The sequence below is a fragment of the Heptranchias perlo genome, chromosome 3, assembly GCF_035084215.1.
Source record: "Heptranchias perlo isolate sHepPer1 chromosome 3, sHepPer1.hap1, whole genome shotgun sequence".
Taxonomy (NCBI): Eukaryota; Metazoa; Chordata; class Chondrichthyes; order Hexanchiformes; family Hexanchidae; genus Heptranchias; species Heptranchias perlo.
Window position 1 is genome coordinate 78863508 of NC_090327.1, and position 20779 is coordinate 78884286.

The following is a 20779-nucleotide window of genomic DNA, read 5'->3' on the forward strand; positions in this document are numbered from 1 at the left end:
CTTATTCTTGTAATTTAATTTAAATATTGCAGATTTACCTTTTTGAAAATCCTTAAGTATCTTATATACCTCTTTAAGATTAGCTCTCAGATGCCTCCTTTCCAGACTAAAAGCTGAAGTCTCTCCAGTTTTTCCTCATAACTTAGACCTTTTACTTTGGGATCAGCCTCATAGCTCTTTTCTGCAATGCTTCCAGCATTAGAATGTCTCCCTTTTGTTTTGGTAAACTGGATACTGTACAGTGCTCTGGTCAGACCACGCATTGAATACTGTTTGATTATGACTTCCTCTCACTTATATTCTACTGTCTTATCTATGAGGTTCAACATTGTATTGGTTTGTTGATTGCTGCTGTGGTCATGTTGAGCATTGAGTCCACCAAGACTCCTAGATCCCTTCCAACTTCATCCATAGCTATTTCAACAGCATTTATGGTGCATATGTGTTGCTTGTTTTTCCTTCCTGTGTGTGGTATTTCACACTTGTCTGAAATAAATTTCACCACAGAACCATTTTTCTGCCCACATCCATATTTTGTCCAACTCATTTTGTAATTTCTTACCTGCCTTCTTCAATTTCACTTGCTCCTCCTAGTTTGGTACTATCTGAATTAGACTTCTTTGCATTGACTGTCACTTGTAGTTGTAATTTTACAAAGAAATGCCTGTGCCTTTTCTACACATTCAATTGGTTTTGCTGTTAACTAGGTTTTGTTATACAGATAATCCTCAAATTTACTCCTGATAATCAATTTCATTATTTTAAATGGAATGAAAGTAAGACTAATTGGTCTGTAGTTGCCTGTGTCTGTTTCATCACCTTTTTTTGAATATGGGCACCACATTAGCCTGTTTCCAATCCTCAGGTACTTCCCCAGTGTCCAATGACTCCCTCATAATGATTGGCAATATTTCACAAATCTCTTCCCTAGTTTCCTATAGCACCCCTTTTTATATAAATACCATCTATCCCATGGGATTTATTTGTTTTGAGCCAGATTAGCCTGTCTGGAACTTGCATCTCATTTATAACAAAGTCATTGATTTTACTTGGGATATGACAAACATTTAAAGAAATAATTCATAATTCCCAATGAATATACATATCCTTGAGGAATAAAAACTCCACGGGAAAGGCGAGCCCACCATGGCTAACTAGAGAGGTTAAGGATAGTATTAGATTAAAAGAAGACCCTTGCAATGTTGCCAAAAAGAGTAGTAATTCTGAGGATTGTGAGGGTTTTAGAAATCAGCAAAGGATAACCAAGAAATTGATTAAAGAGGGAAAAAATTGAATATGGGAGTAAACTAGCAAGAAATATAAAAATAGATTGTAAGAGCTTCTAGAAGTATATAAAAAGGAAGAGATTAGCAAAAGTAAATGTGGGTCCCTTAGAGGCTGAGACAGGAGAAATTATAATGGGGAATAAGGAAATGGCAGTGCATTAAATAAATATTTTGTATCTGTGTTCACAGTAGAAGACACAAAAAAAATACCGGAAATAGTGGGAAACTAAGGGTCTAATAAGAGGGAGGAACTTAAAGTAATTCAGATTAGTAAAGAAAAAGTATTGGAGAAATTAATGGGACTGAAAGCTGACAAATCCCCTGGATCTGATGGCCTACATCCTAGGGTTTTAGAAGAGATGGCTGCAGAGATAGTGGATGCATTGGTTTTGATCTTCCAGAATTCCCAAGATTCTAGAATGGTCCCCGTGGATTAGAAGGTAGCAAATGTAACCCCACTATTCAAGAAAGGATGGATATAGAAAACAGGGAACTATAGCCTGACATCAGTAGAAGGGACAATGCTAGAATCTATTATTAAGGACATAGCAACAGGGCACTTAGAAAATCATAATATGATTAAGCAGAGTCAACACTGTTTTACAAAAGGCTTGATAGGGTAGATGCTGAGAGAATGTTCCCTTGGCTGGAAAGTCTAGAACTAGGGGACATAGCCTCAGGATAAGGGGTCATAAATTTAAAACTGAGATGTGGAGGAATTTCTTCGCTCAGACGCTTGTGAATCTTTGGAATTCCCTACCCCAGAGGGCTGTGGATGCTCAGTTGTTGGGTAGATTGATAGATTTTTGGACTCTAAGGGAATCAAGGGACATGGGGATAGGGTGGAAAAGTGGAGTTGAGGTGGAAGATCAGCCATGATCTCATTGAATGGCAGAGCAGGCATGAGGGGCCGTATGGCCTTATCCTCCTTCCATTTCTTATGTTCTTATGATATCTTTGTTTGGAGGAAGATGCTGCTCATGTCTTCCATTGTGAATACTTAGAGGAAGTATTCATTCAGAATATTTACTATTTTCAGCCCATCAGGTCAGGGTCAATGTTTTTTCCCATGAGCCAGCTGGCCTAATCCTGCTCACTCCTCATACTCTTATTAATATTGCTCTTTTACCAGCAACTATATAATTCCCTTGTAGAGGCAGAGTCCATAAATTATTTTACAAGTTTGTGGCAGAGAATGCCATGTTCGAACCACCCTCTGCATGAATCATTTTTTTCTAACCTCCCCATAAATTCTTTTTGTGATCATCTTAAATGTGTGCCCCATTGTTACTGTGGAAATAATTCTATCACTATTTGCCTTATAACTCCATCAAAATCTTGAAAACCTTAATCTTTTTGGCTCTTGTGAAAAAAAATCTTACCTTCTCAAGTCTCTCTTCATAACAGCTTCACTCTTGCCTTCTGTTTTTTTTATTCGTTCATGGGATGTGGGCGTCGGTGGCGAGGCCAGCATTTATTGCCCATCCCTAATTGCCCTTGAGAAGGTGGTGGTGAGCCGCCGCCTTGAACCGTTGCTGTCCATTTGGTGAAGGTTCTCCCACAGTGCTGTTAGGTAGGGAGTTCCAGGATTTTGACCCAGCGACGATGAAGGAACGGCGATATATTTCCAAGTCGGGATGGTATGTGACTTGGAGGGGAACGTGCAGGTGGTGTTGTTCCCATGTGCCTGCTGCCCTTGTCCTTTTAGGTGGTAGAGGCCGCGGGTTTGGGAGGTACTGTCGAAGAAGCCTTGGTGAGTTGCTGCAGTGCATCCTGTGGATGGTACATGCTGCGGCCACGATGCGCGGTGATGAAGGGAGTGAATATTTAGGGTAGTGGAAGGGGTGCCAATCAAGCGGGCTGCTTTGTCCTGGATGGTGTCGAGCTTCTTGAGAGTTGTTGGAGCTGCAGTCTTCCAGGCAAGTGGAGAGTATTCCATCACACTCCTAACTTGTGCCTTGTAGATGGTGGAAAGGCATTGGGGAGTCAGGAGGTGAGTCACTCGCCGCAGAATACCCAGCCTCTGACCTGCTCTTGTAGCCACAGTATTTATGTGGCTGGTCCAGTTATGTTTCTGGTCAATGGTGACCCCCCAGGATGTTGATGATGGGGGATTCGGCGATGGTAATGCCGTTGAATGTCAAGGGGAGGTGGTTAGACTCTCTCTTGTTGGAGATGGTCATTGCCTGACACTTGTCTGGCGCGAATGTTACTTGCCACTTATGAGCCCAAGCCTGGATGTTGTCCAGGTCTTGCTGCATGCGGGCACGGACTGCTTCATAATCTGAGGGGATGCAAATGGAACTGAACACTCTGCAATCATCAGCGAACATCTCCATTTCTGACCTTATGGTGGAAGGAAGGTCATTGATGAAGCAGCTGAAGATGGCTGGGCCTAGGACACTACCCTGAGGAACTCCTGCAGCAATGTCCTGGGTCTGAGATGATTGGCCTCCAACAATCACTACCATCTTCCTTTGTGCTAGGTAAGACTCCAGCCACTGGAAAGCTTTCCCCCTGATTCCCATTGACTTCAATTTTACTCGGGCTCCTTGGTGCCACACTCGGTCAAATGCTGCCTTGATGTCAAGGGCAGTCACTCTCACCTCACCTCTGGAATTCAGCTCTTTTGTCCATGTTTGGACCAAGGCTGTAAAGAAGTCTGGAGCCGAGTGGTCTTGGCGGAGCCCAAACTGAGCATTGGTGAGCAGGTTATTGGTAAGTAAGTGTCGCTTCATAGCACTGTCGACGACACCTTCCATCACTTTGCTGATGATTGAGAGTAGACTGATGGGGCGGTAATTGGCCGGATTGGATTTGTCCTGTTTTTTGTGGACAGGACATACCTAGGCAATTTTCCACATTGTCGGGTAGATGCCAGTGTTGTAGCTGTATTGGATCAGTTTGGCTAAAGGCGCGGCTAGTTCTGGAGCACAAGTCTTCAGCTCGATAGCTGGGATGTTGTCGGGGCCCTTAGCCTTTGCTGTATCCAGTACACTCAGCCATTTCTTGATATCACGTGGAGTGAATCGAATTGGCTGAAGACTGGCTTCTGTGATGGTGGGGATATTGGGAGGAGGCCGAGATGGATCATCCACACGGCACTTCTGGCTGAAGATGGTTGCAAACGCGTCAGCCTTGTCTTTTGCACTCGTGCTGGACTCCGCCATCATTAAGTATGGGGATGTTTACAGGGCCTCCTCCTCCCATTAGTTGTTTAAGTGTCCACCACCATTCATGACTGGATGTGGCAGGACTGCAGAGGTTTGATCTGATCCGTTGGTTGTGGAATTGCCTCGCTCTGTCTATAGCATGTTGCTTCCGCTGTTTAGCATGCATGTAATCCTGAGTTGTAGCTTCACCAGGTTGGCACCTCATTTTTAGGTACGCCTGGTGCTGATCCTGGCATGCTCTTCTACACTCCTTATTGAACCAGGGTTGATCCCCTGGCTTTTTGGTAATGGTAGAGTGAGGAAGATGCCGGGCCATGACATTACAGATTGTGCTGGAATACAGTTCTGCTGCTGATGGCCCACAGTGCCTCATGGATGCCCAGTTTTGAGCTGATAGATCTGTTCTGAATCTATCCCATTTTGTGCGGTGATAGTGCCACATAACACGTTGGATGGTGTTCTCAGTGCGAAGATGGGACTTCGTCTCCACGAGGACTGTGCGGTGGTCACTCCTACCAATACTGTCGTGGACAGATGCATCTGTGACAGGTAGATTGGTGAGGACGACGTCAAGTAGGTTTTTCCCTCGTATTGGTTCGCTCACCGCCTGCCGCCCAGTCTGGCAGCAGTGTCCTTCAGGACTCAGCCAGCTCAGTCAGTAGTGGTGCTACCGAGCCACTCTTGGTGATGGACGTTGAAGTCCCCCACCCAGAGTACATTCTGTGCCCTTGCTACCCTCAGTGCTTCCTCCAAGTGGTGTTCAACATGGAGGAGGACTGATTCATCAGCTGAGGGAGGGCGGTAGGTGGTAATCAGCAGGAGGTTTCCTTGCCCATGTTTGACCTGATGCCATGAGATTTCATGGGGTCCGGAGTTAATGTTGAGGACTCCCAGGGCCACTTCCCCCTGACTGTATATCACTGTACCACCACCTCTGGGGGTCAGTCCTGCTGGTGGGACAGGACATACCCAGGGATGGTGATGGAAGAGTCTGAAAGTTATGATTTTGTAAGTATGGCTGAGTCAGGCTGTTGCTTGACTAGTCTGTGGGACTGTTCTCCCAATTTTGGCACAAGTCCCCAGATGTTAGTGAGGAAGACTTTGCAGTGTCGACTGGGCTTGGTTTGCCTTTGTCGTGTTTGGTGCCTAGTCGTCCGATGCCATGTGGTCCGTCCAGTTTTTTTATTGTTCTGACTTTTTTTCGTGAGATTGTACAACTGAGTGGCTTGCCAGGCCATTTCAGAGGGCGATTAAGAATCAACCACATTGCTGTCTCATAGTGTTCCTCTTTGAGAACCTATAGAATCACAATCGCTGTTTACGTGGATGGCTCTGGATGATCCAGACCTGAACAGCAAAAGAGTGCAGCAGTGAAACGTGTGATTCCAAATGTTGAAATGCGCAATCTCCCAATAGGTGATGTGGCTAAGTTGTAAGACAATTTCCGATTTTGGATGAATTTATTGATGACTTAAGCTTCAATTTTGTGGATTATTATGTTTGTGACTGCAGTACAGTATTGGCTTTGTAACACAGTTCATGTGCTGAAGCGTTTTACACAATGTAGTGATGCAGGTGTAGTGAAGTGTGTCCTTTGTTCCCCATTTCTGCTGAAGGCAGTTACTCATGATTGGACCAGCAGCTCTGTAGTACCTTCCCCATCGGGCCATTCTTCATGTGTAAACATCACAACTGAGGCTGCTCTCAATTGACATACACAGATTTTCTAGCAATGCCAGGCAGAAAAAAAAATGAAAAAGTGACGCCACAACACAAGCAGGAGCAGCGGGGGTAAGTGACAGATAAGTATTTATTTGATTGGTTAGTATTTTTAGTAGTGGTTAGTGTTTTTTTTAGTGGTTAGACTTTGTGTTTTAGTGTTAGCTAAACAGTTAAATAGCCTTCAAGCTAAACAAACAGTTTTAAATAACTGTTAGCTAACGTGGCAGGATAGCTGGGGCCGATTGCATGCACATCCTGAGCTCAAGGTCAGAGTCACTACAGTGCAAACGGGAAACTGAGAGTTTCATGGATTGTACATTTCAGGAGATAGTCACCCCACCGCTACGAAGAGTTTAGGAGGAGAGGATGTAGGTGAGGAACAGGCAGGCAGTTGAGGAATCCTCTGGGAGTGTGGCACCCACAAACCGGTATTCAGTCTTGAATACCAGTGAGGGTGATGTCAACTCGGGGGAGTGCAGTCAGAAGCAAATCCACAGCATCATGGGAGATTTGCCTGCACGGGGGGCACAAGAAAGTATAGAAATGCAGTTGTTATAGGGGATTCGATAGTCAGGGGGATAGACAGGCGTTTCTACACCAGCTGACGTGAGCCCCACATGATGTTGCCTCCCTGGTGCCAGGGTAAAGGATATCACTGAAAGGGTGCAGAGCATTTTGAAAGGAGAAGGGGAACAGCCAGAAGTCGTGGTCCATGTGCGAACCAATGAGATAGGAAGGAGAAGGGTTGAGATCCTGCAGTCAGTGTTTCAGAAGCTAGGGACGAAGTAAAAAAGCAGGACCTCAAAGGTAGTAATCTCTGGATTACTCCCAGTGCCACGCGCTAATGAGTATGGGAACAATAGGATAAGACAAGTTAATGTGTGGCTGGAAAATGGTGCAGGAGGGAGGGCTTCGTATTCCTGGGGCATTGGGACCAGTTCTGGGGCAGAAGGGACTTGTTTAAGACGGATGGGTTGCACCTCAACAGAGCTGGGTCCAATGTCCTTGTGGGGAGGTTAACTAGTGCTGTGGGGAAGGGTTTAAATTAATTTGACAGTGGGATGGGCACCAGAAGGAAATATTAGAAAGAAGAAACAAGGTGCACAGAGGACTGGGAGAGACAAATAGCACTAGAGTAAAGAATAGTTCAGAAATGGGAGGGATCAAACAGGGGGCAAATGCAAGGCAGTCTAAGATGAGTTTGGAGTGCATGTGCGTAAAGGCACGTAGCGTGATAAATAAGGTTCGTGAGCTGCAGGCACAAGCCGTCACATGGGACTATGATATAGTGGCAATAACAGAGACCTGGCTCAAAGAAGGGGAAGATTGGGTCCTTAATATTCCTGACTACAAGGTATTAAGGAAAGAAAGGGGGTGGGAGTGGCAGTATTGATCAAAGAAACTATTATAGCACTGGAAAGAGATGATGTAGTTGAAGGGTCAAAGACAGAATCTATTTGGTTAGAATTAAGGAACCATAGAGGAGCTATTAGACTACTGGGTGTATGCTATAGACTACCAAATAGTGGGAAGGTGATAGAGGAGCAAATTTGCAGGCAAATTACAGAAAGATGCAAGAAATGTAGAGCAGTGATAATGGGGGACTTCAATTATCCCAATATAGACTGAGATAGTAACAGTGTAAAGGGCAATAAGTGGGAGGAATTCCTGAAATGTGTACAAGAAAACTTTCTTGATCATTGTATTTCCAGCCCAATGAGGAAGGAAGGAAGCAATGCTGGATCTAGTTCTGGGAAGTGAAGTGGAGCATGTTTCAGTGTGGGAGCATTTGGGGAATGGTGATCATAATATCATTAGGTTTAGAATAGTTATGGAAAAGGACAAGGAATAATCAAATGTAAAAATACTTAACTGGAGGAGAGCTAATTTCAGTGAATTAAACAGGGATCTTGCCCAGGTGGATTGGAATCAAAAATTGTTCGGCAAAACAGTAATTGAACAATGGGAGGTCTTCATGGAGGAGATAGTTTGGGTACTGAGTAAACACATTCCCATGAGGGGGAAAGAAAGGACATCCAAAGCTAGAGCTCCCTGGATGATTAATGATATAGAGATTAAAATGAAACAGAAAAAGGAGGCTTATGACTAATGTAAGGTTCATAATACAGTAGACAACCAAGCTAAAAGGGAATAAGAGGGGCTAACATGAAAGGGAACCCATATACAAATAGTAAAAGTGTAGTCGAAGGAAGGGTGGGGCCGATTAGGGACAATAAAGGAGATCTTGTGGAGGCAGAGGGTATGGCTATGGTATTAAATGTATACTCCGCATCATTCTTCACTAGAGAAAAGGATGCTGCTGTTGTAGCAGTAAAGGAGGAGATCATAGCGTTATTGGATAGGATAAAAATAGATAAAGAGGAGGTACATAAAAGATTGGCAGTACTCACAGTAGAAAAGTCACCCGGTTCAGATAGGATGCATCCTAGCTTACTGAGGGAAGTAAGGATAGAAATTCCAGAGGCTCTGGCCACAATCTTCCAATCCTCCTTAGATATGAGGACTGGAGGATTGTAAATGTTACACCCCTGTTCAAAAAAGGGGAGAGGGATAAACCTGGCAATTACAGGCCAGTCAGCCTAATGTCGGTGATGGTGAAACTTTTAGAGGTAATAATCCGGAACAAAATTAATTGGCACTTGGAAAAATATGGGCTAATAAATGAAAGACAGCACAGATTTATTAAAGCAAAATCATGTTTGACTAACTTGATTGAGTTCTTTGATGAAGTAACAGAGAGGGTTGATGTGTATATGGACTTTCAAAAGGCATTTGATAAAGTACCACATAATAGACTTTTAAGCAATTTTAACACCCAAGGGATTAAAGGGAGAGTGGCAATGTGGATACAAAATTGGCTAAGGATCAGAAAGCCGAGAGTAGTGGTGAACGGTTGTTTTCCAGACTGGAGGGAAGTATACAGTGGTGTTCCCCAGCAGTCAGTATTAGGACCATTGCTCTTTTTGATATATATTAATGACCAGGACTTGGGTATAGAGGGTATAATTTCAAGGTTTGCAGATGACACGAAACTCGGAAATGTAGTAAACAATTTGGAGGATAGTAACAGACTTCAGGAGGACATAGACAGACTGGTGAAATGGGCAGACACATGGCAAATGAAATTTAAGGCAGAGAAGTGTGAAGTGATACATTTAGTAGAAAGAATGAGGAGACGCAATATAAACTAATTGGAACAATTTTAAAGGAAGTACAGGAACAGAAAGACCTGGGAGTGCATGTACACAGATCTTTGAAGGTGGCAGGACAAGTTGAGAAGGCTGTTTTAAAGAAGCATGTGGATTCCTGGGCTTTATCAATAAAGGCATAGAGTACAAAAGCAAGGAAGTTATGCCAAACCTTTATAAAATACTGGTTAGGCTTCAACTGGAGTATTGTGTTCAGTTCTGGGCACCACACTTTAGGAAGGAATCTCTTCTGCACCTTAGAGAGGGTGCAGAAGAGATTTACTAGAATGGTGCCAGGGATGAGGAACTTCAGTTATGTCAAGACGCTGGGGTTGTTCTCTTTAGAACAGAGAAGGTTAAGAGGAGATTTGATAGAGGTGTTCAAAATCATTAAGGGTTTTGATAGAGTAAATCAGGAGAAACTGTTTCCAGTGACAGAAGAGTCGGTAACCAGAGTACACAGATTTCAGTGATTGGCAAAAGAACCAGAGGTGACATGAGGAAACATTTTTTTTTACGCAGAGTTGTTATGATCTGGAATGCACTGCCTTAAAGGATGGTGGAAGCAGATACAATAATAATGTTCAAAAGGAAAAAAAAATTACAGGGCTATGGGGAAAGAGCAGGGGAGTGGGACTAATTGGACAGTCTTTTCAAAGAGCAGGCACGATGGGCCGAATGGTCTCCTTCTGTGCTGTAACATACTATGATACTATAATTGCATAGAAGTTGGGAGCAGGAGCTCAGATTGATTTTATTTTTCTCCTCTTGAAAATGTTATCCTTTGATTTCTTTCTCTCTCATGTACTTATCTAGCTTCTCCTTAAAGGCATCTATACTATTCGCCTCAACTACTCCATGTGGTAGCAAGTTCCACATTCTAACCACTCTTTGGGTAAACAGATCAACAATAACAACAACTTGCATGCAGCAGTCATCACTAATAGAAGGCTAGTAAGGCACCATGCCCATGTCCTGTTGGAAGATTGAAAGCCTATGTTAAAACTCCTTCCTCTGAAAATCTTTATTGTATTACTATGGCTATTACCTGTAACGTACTCTTCAATATCACTAATGCCTGCCCTTCACTTACTAATAAATCTTCACTATTTGGTACTAAACAAAACTTTATCTGAGATAAGCTGACTTATTTAAAACAATTATATAAACAGCATCAAGACACATTAGTCCAGTTCTGTAACGATTTCACATCGTTTTATAGATTAAAATACAAACAAACTGTAAATCACATTCAATAAGTTTAACATACTATTGAACTGTGTAGAACTTTCAAACTAACATTAAAATAAAAAGGTATCAAATTGTCTTGTGATTTATTTGGTAACCCAAACTACATGGAAGTTTCTTGCCAAACGCACAGAACAAGTTTAGTATTGTAGTCCCTATAATGGCTAATTGTCTGCTTTGAACAGTAGTTTCACAATGTATATTCAGCTTTTCTGAGAAGTCACTTTTTGGGATTTATAGAATCAATGTATTGTGACTTTTGTGTCATACCAATATTCGTTTTGCCCTTTTAGGGAAGTTCTTGGAATTCAGGCTCACAACCATTGTGTTTAGTATACAACTTGTGCCAGCAATGCTCCTTATTTGTGTTGAACAACATTTGGTTACAAGATTCTGTGCATTACAGGATAAATGTGATTGCCAAATATGCTGTAGAATGTTGTGCTTGCAAAAGAGCTGAATTCCAGAGGTGAGGTGAGAGTGACTGCCCTTGACATCAAGGCAGCATTTGACCGAGTGTGGCACCAAGAAGCCCTAGTAAAATTGAAATCAATGGGAATCAGGGGGAAAACTCTCCAGTGGCTGGAGTCATACCTAGCACAAAGGAAGATGGTAGTGGTTGTTGGAGGCCAATCATCTCAGCCCCAGGACATTGCTGCAGGAGTTCCTCAAGGCAGTGTCCTAGGCCCAACCATCTTCAGCTGCTTCATCAATGACCTTCCCTCCATCATAAGGTCGGAAATGGGGATGTTCGCTGATGATTGCAGAGTGTTCAGTTCCATTCGCAACCCCTCAGATAATGAAGCAGTCCAAGCCCGCATGCAGCAAGACCTGGACAACATCCAGGCTTGGGCTCGTAAGTGGCAAGTAACATTCGCGCCAGACAAATGCCAGGCAATGACCATCTCCAACAAGAGAGAGTCTAACCACCTCCCCTTGACATTCAACGGCATTACCATCGCCGAATCCCCCATCATCAACATCCTGGGGGTCACCATTGACCAGAAACTTAACTGGACCAGCCACATAAATACTGTGGCTACAAGAGCAGGTCAGAGGCTGGGTATTCTGCGGCGAGTGACTCCCCAAAGCCTTTCCACCCTCTACAAGGCACAAGTCAGGAGTGTGATGAAATACTCTCCACTTGCCTGGATGTGTGCAGTTCCAACAACACTCAAGAAGCCCGACACCATCCAGGACAAAGCAGCCCGCTTGATTGGCACCCCATCCACCACCCTAAATATTCACTCCCTTCACTACCGGTGCACAGTGGCTGCAGTGTGTACCATCCACAGGATGCACTGCAGCAACTCACCAAGGCTTCTTTGACAGCACCTCCCAAACCCGCGACCTCTACCACCTAGAAGGACAAGAGCAGCAGGTCCATGGGAACACCACCACCTGCATGTTCCCCTCCAAATCACACACCATCCCGACTTGGAAATATATCGCCGTTCATTCATCGTCGCTGGGTCAAAATCCTGGAACTCCCTTCCTAACAGAACTGTGGGAGAACCTTCACCATACGGACTGCAGCGGTTCAAGAAAGCGGCTCACCACCACCTTCTCAAGGGCAATTAGGGATGGGCAATAAATGCCGGCCTCGCCAGCGATGCCCATATCCCATGAACGAATTTTAAAAAAGAGTTTTAGTGTGTTGACATTTTTGAATAATGTAAGACAACCTTTTTTCCCCAGGCATATAGTTTGTACATTGCTAATCTGTTGTTTAAATATTGGACCATATAGAATTGACCATTATAAAGAATAAATAGGATCACAGTATCTGGCTTGCATTAGATTTTCAATTACTCTTCCTCCCAAATTTTACACTTGAGTAAAAGAAGCACAAAAACTTTGCTTCTGATTGCAATTATGACTTTTGAATTTAAATTTTTACTTTAAATTTAAAATTTTGGATTTAACAAGCAAGCTTTCATTGCAAGTTTTTTAAATACATTGCACAGTTATGACTTCAATTTACAAATATAGCAATGATGTACCTAATTGAATTCTAAGAGTACATTGTACACATGGAATAGTTTCACATTCAATCCCACGTTGAGGCCAGTGTTGAGTAAGACAGTAGGAGTGAGAAACCAATGATCCAATCTTTACAATTTTAGATTTGTTGTTTATGTGGATGGTGGAGGGGGGGGAGGGGGGCAAGTGAGTGCCAGTGAGTGCCTTATATTTGATTGTTTTCAACAAATTGAGATAAAATTGCCTCAAATGCTCTTTTTTGTACCTTGATTGGCACTGACCTGTCCCATTCAAATATTTTCTCGAGAAGTTGTTGTATAGTTGTCAAAAGCTTTGAGTTGAAGACTGTCTAATTGCAAGATCTAGTAAGATGAATTTGTGCAGGTGGTTAGTATATTTGATTTTTAAAAGAAAATCTTCTCTGTTTCCCTACACTATGCATTATTCTCTGCACAAATGCTTGACGGGCTCCTGGGCCTGTCAATGTTTCTGTTGTGCTGCTTAAAGTGTCAGCCCAGGCTCAGTGGTAGCACTTTTGCCTCTGAGTCAGAAGGTCATGGATTTAAGCCCCATTCCAGAGATTTGAGCACAAAATCTAAGCTGACACTTCAGTGTAGTACTGAGGGAGCGCTGCAGTGTTCGAGGTGGCGTCTTTTGGATGAAATGTTAAACCAAGGCCCAGTCAGCTGTCTCCTGTGGATATAAAAGATCCCATGGCACTATTTGAAGAGGAAGGAGTTTACCCATTGTTATTTACCCCCTGACCAATACCTTTTTTAAAGAAAGATCTTGTCATTTATTTCATTGCTATTTGTGGGACCTTGCCTTGGAAAAATTGGCTGCCATGTTTCCTAAGTTATAATAGTGACTACACGTCAAAAGTTCTTCATTGGCTGTAAACATAGGAACATAAGAAATAGGAGCAGGAGTAGGCCATATGGCCCCTTGAGCCTGCTCCGCCATTCAGTTAGATCACGGCTGATCTTCGACCTCAACTCCACTTTCCCGCCCAATCCCCATATTCTTTGATTCCCCTTGAGTCCAAAAATCTATCTATCTGAGCCTTGAATATATTCAAGACTTAGCATCCACAAGCCTCTGGGGTAGAGAATTCTAAAGATTCACAACCCTCTGCGTGAAGAAATTCCTCCTCATCTCAGTCTTTAATGGCCAACCCCTTTTCCTGTGTCTGTATCCCCTAGTTCTAGACTCTCTAGCCAGGGGAAACAATCTCTCAGCATCTATCCTGTCAAGCCCCCTTAGAACCTTATATGTTTCAATGAGATCACCTCTCATTCTTCTAAACTCCAGAGAGTATAGGCCCATTCTGTTCAACCTCTTTCCATAGGACAACCATCGCATCCCAGGAATTAATCTAGTGAACCTTCGTTGTTAGATAAGGAGACCAAAACTGTATGTAGTACTCCAGGTGAGGCCTCATTTAAAGCCCTGTACAACTGTAGTAAGACTTCCTTACTCTTGTACTGCAACCCCTTGTAATAAAGGCCAACATGGCATTTGCTTTCCTAATTGCTTGCTGTACCCTCATACTAACTTTTTGTGTTTCTTGTACGAGGACACCCAAGTCTCTCTGAATACCAACATTTAATAGTTTCTCACCATTTAAAAAATATTCTGTTTTTCTAGTCTTCCTACCAAAGTGAATAACTTCACATTTCCCCACATTATACTCCATCTGCCACCTTCTTGCCCACTCTGTTTTCTGTCCTTTAACCAATTCTCTATCCATGCTAATATATTACCCCCAACCCCATGAACTCTTACCTGTGTAACAACCTTTTATGTGGCACCTTAACGAATCCCTTTTGAAAATCCAAATATACTACATCGACTGGTTGCCCTTTATCTACCCTGCTGGTTACATCCTCAAAAAATTCTAATAAATTTGTCAAACACGATTTCCCTTTCACTAAACCATGTTGACTCTGCCTAATCATATTATGATTTTCTAAGTGCTCTGTTACCACTTCCTTAATAATGGATTCCAGCATTTTCCTGATGACCACTGTAAGGCTAACTGGCCTGTAGTCTCCTCTTTTCTCTCTCCCTCCCTTCTTGAATAGCCGTGTAACATTTGCTACCTTCCGGTCCACTGGGACCGTTTCAGAATCTAGAGAATTTTGGAAGATCATAACCACTATCTCTGCAGCCACCTCTTTTAGAACCCTAGGATGTAGCCATCAGGTCCAGGGGATTTGTCGGCTTTTAGTCCCATTAGTTTGTCCAGTACTTTTTCTCTAGTGATATTAATTGTTTTAAGTTCCTTACTCTTAGTTACCCATTGGTTCCCTACTATTTTTGGTATGCTTTTAGTGTCTTCTACTGTGAAAACAGATACAAAATATTTGTTTAACGCATCTGCCATTTCCTGATTTCCCCCATTATAATTTCTCCTGTCTCGGTCTCTAAGGGACCACAGTTTACTTTTGCTACTCTCTTCATTTTTACATACTTGTAGAAGCTCTTACAATCAGTGTTTATATTTCTGCTAGTTTACTTTCATATTCTATTTTCTCCCTTTTTATCAATTTTTTGGTTGTCCTATGTTGGTTTCTAAAACTTTCCCAATCCCCAGGCTTATTACTCTTCTTGGCAACATTATAGACCTCTTCTTTCAATCTAATACTCTCCTTAACTTCTTTAGTTAGCCATGGGTGGATCACTTTTCCTGTGGAGTTTTTATTTCTCAATGGAATGTATTTTTGTTGAGAATATTGAAATATTTCTTTAAATGTTCACCATTGCTTTTCAACTGTCAAACCCTTTAATTTAATTTCCCAATCTACCTTTGACAACTCGCCCCTCATACCTATGTAATTGGCTTTGTTTAAGTTTAAGACTCTACTTTCTGACTTAAGTACGTTACTTTCAAACTCAATGTGAAATTCTATCATATTATGGTCACTCTTCCCCAGAGGTTCTTTTACTGAGCGATTACTAATTAACCCTATCTCATTACATAATACAAGATCTAAAATAGCCTGTTCCCTGGTTAGTTCCATGACGTATTGTTCTAGGAAACAGTCTCAAATACATTCCGTGAACTCGTCTTCCAAGCTACCTTTGCCAATTTGATTTGCCTAGTCTATATGAAGATTAAAGATCCCCATGATGACTGCATTTCCTTAGTTACAAGCTTCTATTATTTCATGATTAATACTCTATCCAACCGTTTTGCTACTATTAGGGGTCCTATAGACTATTCCCACCAGTGTTTTCTGCCCCTTGTTATTTCTAATTTCCACCCATAGTGATTCTACTTCCTGATCTTCCGAGCCAAGATCCTTTCTCACCACTGTCCTTATGTCTTCCTTTATTATTAGGGCTACAACCCCTCCTTTTTCAATCTGCCTGTCTTTTCTAAATGTCATGTACCCTGGAATATTTAGTTCCCAACCTTGGTCATTTTGCAACCATGGGCTCGATTTTACCGGCGGGTTTCCTCTGCGTTTCCAGCGGGGGGGCCCCGAAAATCCCGATATCCAGGCACGTGACCGGATCGCGCCACGATCCCGCCCACTTCCGGGTTCCCCGATGACGTGCGGGGGTGCGTGCGTAGCCCCCGCTGGTGGGAATCCCGCAGGCAATTAAAGCCAGCGGGATGCCACTTGAGTGTATTTATTTCGGTTGTTCAGGTCATTAACTGACCTGATTAAGGGACTGTGTGTAATTTTGGAGAAACATGGGACTGTTTCACACACTGGGGGAAGCAGTCCTAGTTGAACTGGACGTGTTGCAGCAGTCAGCCTGTGGCAGCTGCAAAGGTCAATTTGACAGGTTGGGGGGGGGGAGACCCTCACCCATTGCAGGAGGCCGCTCTGTCACTTGGGACAAAGTGTGGCCTCCACCACCCCACTCCTGACGGTCAAAGTCACCAACCTGCACACTCACCCCGGGGTCCGGAGGCATGTGCCTACCTTGCGGACCCCCTCGGATGTACATATTGCGGATGGGGGCCGTCGTAGCTGCAGTCATGACCCCCTCGGAGGGCGAACAGCATCACCAGCCTCGCCATCCACGCCGTCCACCTCTGACACGTGGAGCTCCACAACAGAGTGCTGTGACACATCCACCTGTACAGCAGGAGGGAGGGCTACCGCAGAGAGAGACGCGTCGCAGAGGGCACTACCCTCGCCACAGGGTCCACAGACCGAGGCGCAGCTCCCCGGACCTCTCCGAGCAGCAGTGCACACGGAGGCGCAGATTCACTCGACATGTAGTCGTGGACATCTGCAGCCTCTTTCATGCCGAGCTGCTCCTGGCTGGCCCCAGCACCATCTGCTTACCTGTCGCTGCCAAAGTCACCACTGCCCTCCACAGCTTCTCCTCCGCATCCTTCCAGGGTGCAGCCGGGTACACCGCCGATGTCTCTCAGTCGTCTGCGTGGAAGAGCCCTGCAAATACACCTGCACCTACTCTGCAGTGACACAATGGGTGGCATCAGTGGTGGGTCCTCATAGTGATACCCAGGAGCGGGCATTATTGTAAAAACAGACAGGATTCGCGGAGACATGGCAGTGGTGGTGCCAATATAATGTGTGATGTGAGTTGTTCTGAAATTCAATATAGGTAACACCCATGACAAACCCTCAAACACCCTTGTGCATCCCCTTCATGCTCACGACACGTTTGCCTTACGCTGCCTACTTGCACATATGTGATGCATGCCCTGTGGCTGCAGCACAGGTGGTGGCAGGTTGAGTGAGGCTGGCCGTGAGGGAGATGCACGAGAGGGTGCATATGGGATAGAGCCATGAGATTATATGAGGATTGGGTTGCGTGTTAGTGGCGGGGTGAGTACTCGCGAGGTGAGTAGGTGCAGGTAAGATGAGGATGGGGTTTGAGTGGGTATGAGAGGTGATGTGACAGAGTGGTGTTGGCGGTGCCGAAGGAGATGTGGGGTGGGGGCAGTGTTGTGGCAGACGGAGTGTAGGGGAAAGACTACGTGTTCTCACTGTGGCTGACCTACTGCGGTCATTGGAGCGCCTCCTGCATTGTATGCAGGTGGGCGATATGTTGGTGGTGCAGGTGACCTCCTCTGCCACCTCGAGCCAGGCCTTCTTGGTAGCAGAGGCAGGCCGCTTCCTCCCGCCCGCCGGGTGGAAGATCTCTGTCCTCCCCCTCCTCCTCACCCCATCTGGTGATACCTGGGGTGAGGCATCATTAAACTGGGAGCAGCCTTCCCCCTGGGCTGCTCCATGCTATAAAGTGTTCTATTGGTTGCAGCATCTGTCAGTGGAGGACTGCCCCTTTAACTAGAGAGCCTCCAGCTGACAGATCGTACTGCGCATGCGCAGCCCGCCCGACGCGCAGATCAGCAGCGCGGAGCCCGGAGGAGCAGGTAATTGGATCCAATTAGTGGATTGCCTGCTACGATCGCGCGGGCAACCCACTAATTTCACCAAGCGTGTTGACCACGCTCCCGAAACCCAACCCGCCGGAAACCCGCAGGCCTGGCAAAATCGGGCCCCATTTCTCTGTAATGGCTATTAGGTCAAACCCATTTATCTCTATTTGTGCAATTAATTCCTCTGTCTTGTTTAGAATGCTCCATGCATTCAATAAAGAGTCTTTAATTTTGACTTTTTAACCATTTTTTTTCTGTTTTGACCTTATTTGTTGTTGCACTATTATTGGTAAATTCTCTGTCCCTTCCTGCCAAGCTCTGCTTATCTTTACCCAAGTCACTAAACCGCTTTGGGACATCCTGAGGTTGTGCAAGGTGTTATATAAATGCAAGTTCTTTTTTTCTTACTACTTGAAGATGTACTCTGAATTATTTGCTTGCGTTGCCTCTATTTTGTTGGTCCTTCTAGAGTCCCACTCCTGTTGTATTGTTGGTAAGTTTAGTTTGGACAAAATTAACAAAATTGATCACTTTCAGATGATGTGGTAGGTAACTCTATTTCCTTTTCTACATAGTTGTGAACTTAGGTTCATGACTTAAATTTTTTCCATGGTCTGTGTGGCTCGGTTCCATGCTGGGCAATAAATTTACCAGCTGAATCATTAAAGGAATGAGTGGAATCTTTAAGTGATTATCCTGTTCCGAACCCCGCCTGACTTAAAACTCAAGTTTGTTGTATTTTATGCATGTTGCCCTTTCATTCAAATCCTTTTTACCAAAATGTTTATGTCTTATATGTTAGAAAGAGTTACATGAACTTTTTTCATTGGAGTCCTTATTTAACCTATATCTTAATTGTCTTCTAGCTTTTAAAGCTTAACAGTTGGGAAGGTATCTTTATCAAGGCTGTTGAAGTGGCAAGGGAGAAGGAGCTGAAGTATATGCTGAAAGGAGCTGCTTATGTCATTGTGACATGTGAGTTGTATTCACTTATGAAAACCTTTGATAGCTATTGTATCCAAATCAGAATCTGTTCATAGCAGTTGTACAACATTAGTGTGCATTTTAAGAAAGAATTACATAATGGTTTCAGGCAGTAGAGTCTACTCCTGATAAATCAGTTGTATTTTTCCACTTAAAAAAATTGAATTATCCATTAACTTAAATGAATTAATGCAAATAACATAGCAAATTGGGAACTTAGTGCTTAAAAAGTTTACTTGCACTTTTGAATTGAGTAGACTGTAACACAAAACACAGGAATTTAATTCTATACTAATAAATCTCCTGTGGTGTTGCTCACAGTGAGTCAGAGGATTCGCTATTTTATGACAATAGGGATGTTTATGCCGTGCAGGAGATAACAACAGGGTCACTGATTTACCGTGACTGAATAAGTCAAATTGCATTTTTTAAAAATGTATAATAAGATTTTTGCTGTGATTTAGGAATTGAAATTCACAATTTCTGCCCCATTATTCTGCAAAAACTGTAAATGAGTAGCCTTTATATTTTATGTGTATATGTATATTCCTTTACCACTGTGTTTAATTTTTATCCCTTACCATTTTTAAAACTGAAAATATACAGCGAAGAGGTTTGCAAGATATACCAATTGGTATTTAGCAGTAGAGGCGAGAGGTAATGTGGTTAAGCTGAATTTAGGGACAGTCCTAGGCTTTGGTAACACTGGGACAGTCCTGGGCTTTGGTAGAACTGGGGTGGGGATCCCGGAGCTTGATGGCAATGAAATGGCGCTGATGGAGTTTGGCAGCATGGTGGGTCATTTGATCCGGTGTCATTGTGAAGAGGAGGCCTGAGGTTTAGCAGAACAGTAGAAGGTGAGGTTTGGCATAACTGGGGCTTAAATCTGAGATTTGGCTCACTAGCGGATTCCTTGCATTTGTCAGCATTGAGGGGAGGGACATGACACAATGTGTATCTCTGAGTGTGACACGCTTGCGCGCACTCATTTTCTTTCTTTCTTTCTTTCTTTCTTTCTTTCTCTCTCTCTCTCTCTCTCTCTCTCTCTCTCTCTCACACTCACCCTCCACCAACGCCCCCCTCTTTCGCTCAGGTGTGTTATCAGAAGTCTGTCATTTTTTCCACTCCATGCATGCACATATGCACACTTGTAATGCTGGGATTTGAAGTCACAACCATAACCACTACATTACCATACCCTCCTAAATATTATGAAAGTGAGAGAATTACTTTGAACCTAAAGAATTCCTCCCTCTCCCTCCCAAAAAAGGTAGAAGAAAATGATTTAACAATATCTCCTACAGTAGAGGAGATTATACAGCCACAAGCAACATTGTGGAGCCCGTCACACAGTTGAACCTTGAATTTGTATTTGTTTTGTGTTAGGATCAACATGTGAAAATGGGAAGGAAGTATCTTGGTTTTTAAAAAAATTAAACATTGTCGGGGTAGGAAAGAGTGAGAAGTTTAAGAGAGCCACAGTATTAAGTGCTGGAAACGAATGAGTTGAAAAAGAAGACAGTGTGATAAGTTTTGATTTCACGCAGGGAGGAAAAAGTGTATGTATGATAGCATTTTTGAAGCTTAGGGGAACAAGAGAGGAATGTTCGGAGGAACACTAACAATAGTAGAGTCAATTTCAAATATAGCACATCGAGAAATAGAGCGATTAAGAGCGATAGATGGGTCCCCTGTCAGATATTAAGCCATGGAGCGAGGTTTTAGAGGAGCCACCCCATATATGGGAGCACTATTCTAGTCTTGGAAAAACTTGGTTATATAGAAAATTAATGGCTGTGTTAGGAA

General features: G+C 43.4%; 1 protein-coding gene across 4 annotated transcripts in view; it reads left to right on the top strand.

Moving 5' to 3' along the window:
• The window catches only part of LOC137316340 (ATP-binding cassette sub-family C member 9-like), a 233059-nt gene that overhangs the window by 74914 nt on the left and 137366 nt on the right, over positions 1 to 20779 (top strand). For all 4 annotated transcript variants that reach the window (XM_067980409.1, XM_067980417.1, XM_067980431.1 and 1 more), the window contains one exon: positions 18856 to 18964. In XM_067980409.1, coding sequence (XP_067836510.1) covers positions 18856 to 18964 — 109 coding nt within the window. The remainder of the gene's footprint in view (positions 1 to 18855; positions 18965 to 20779) is intronic.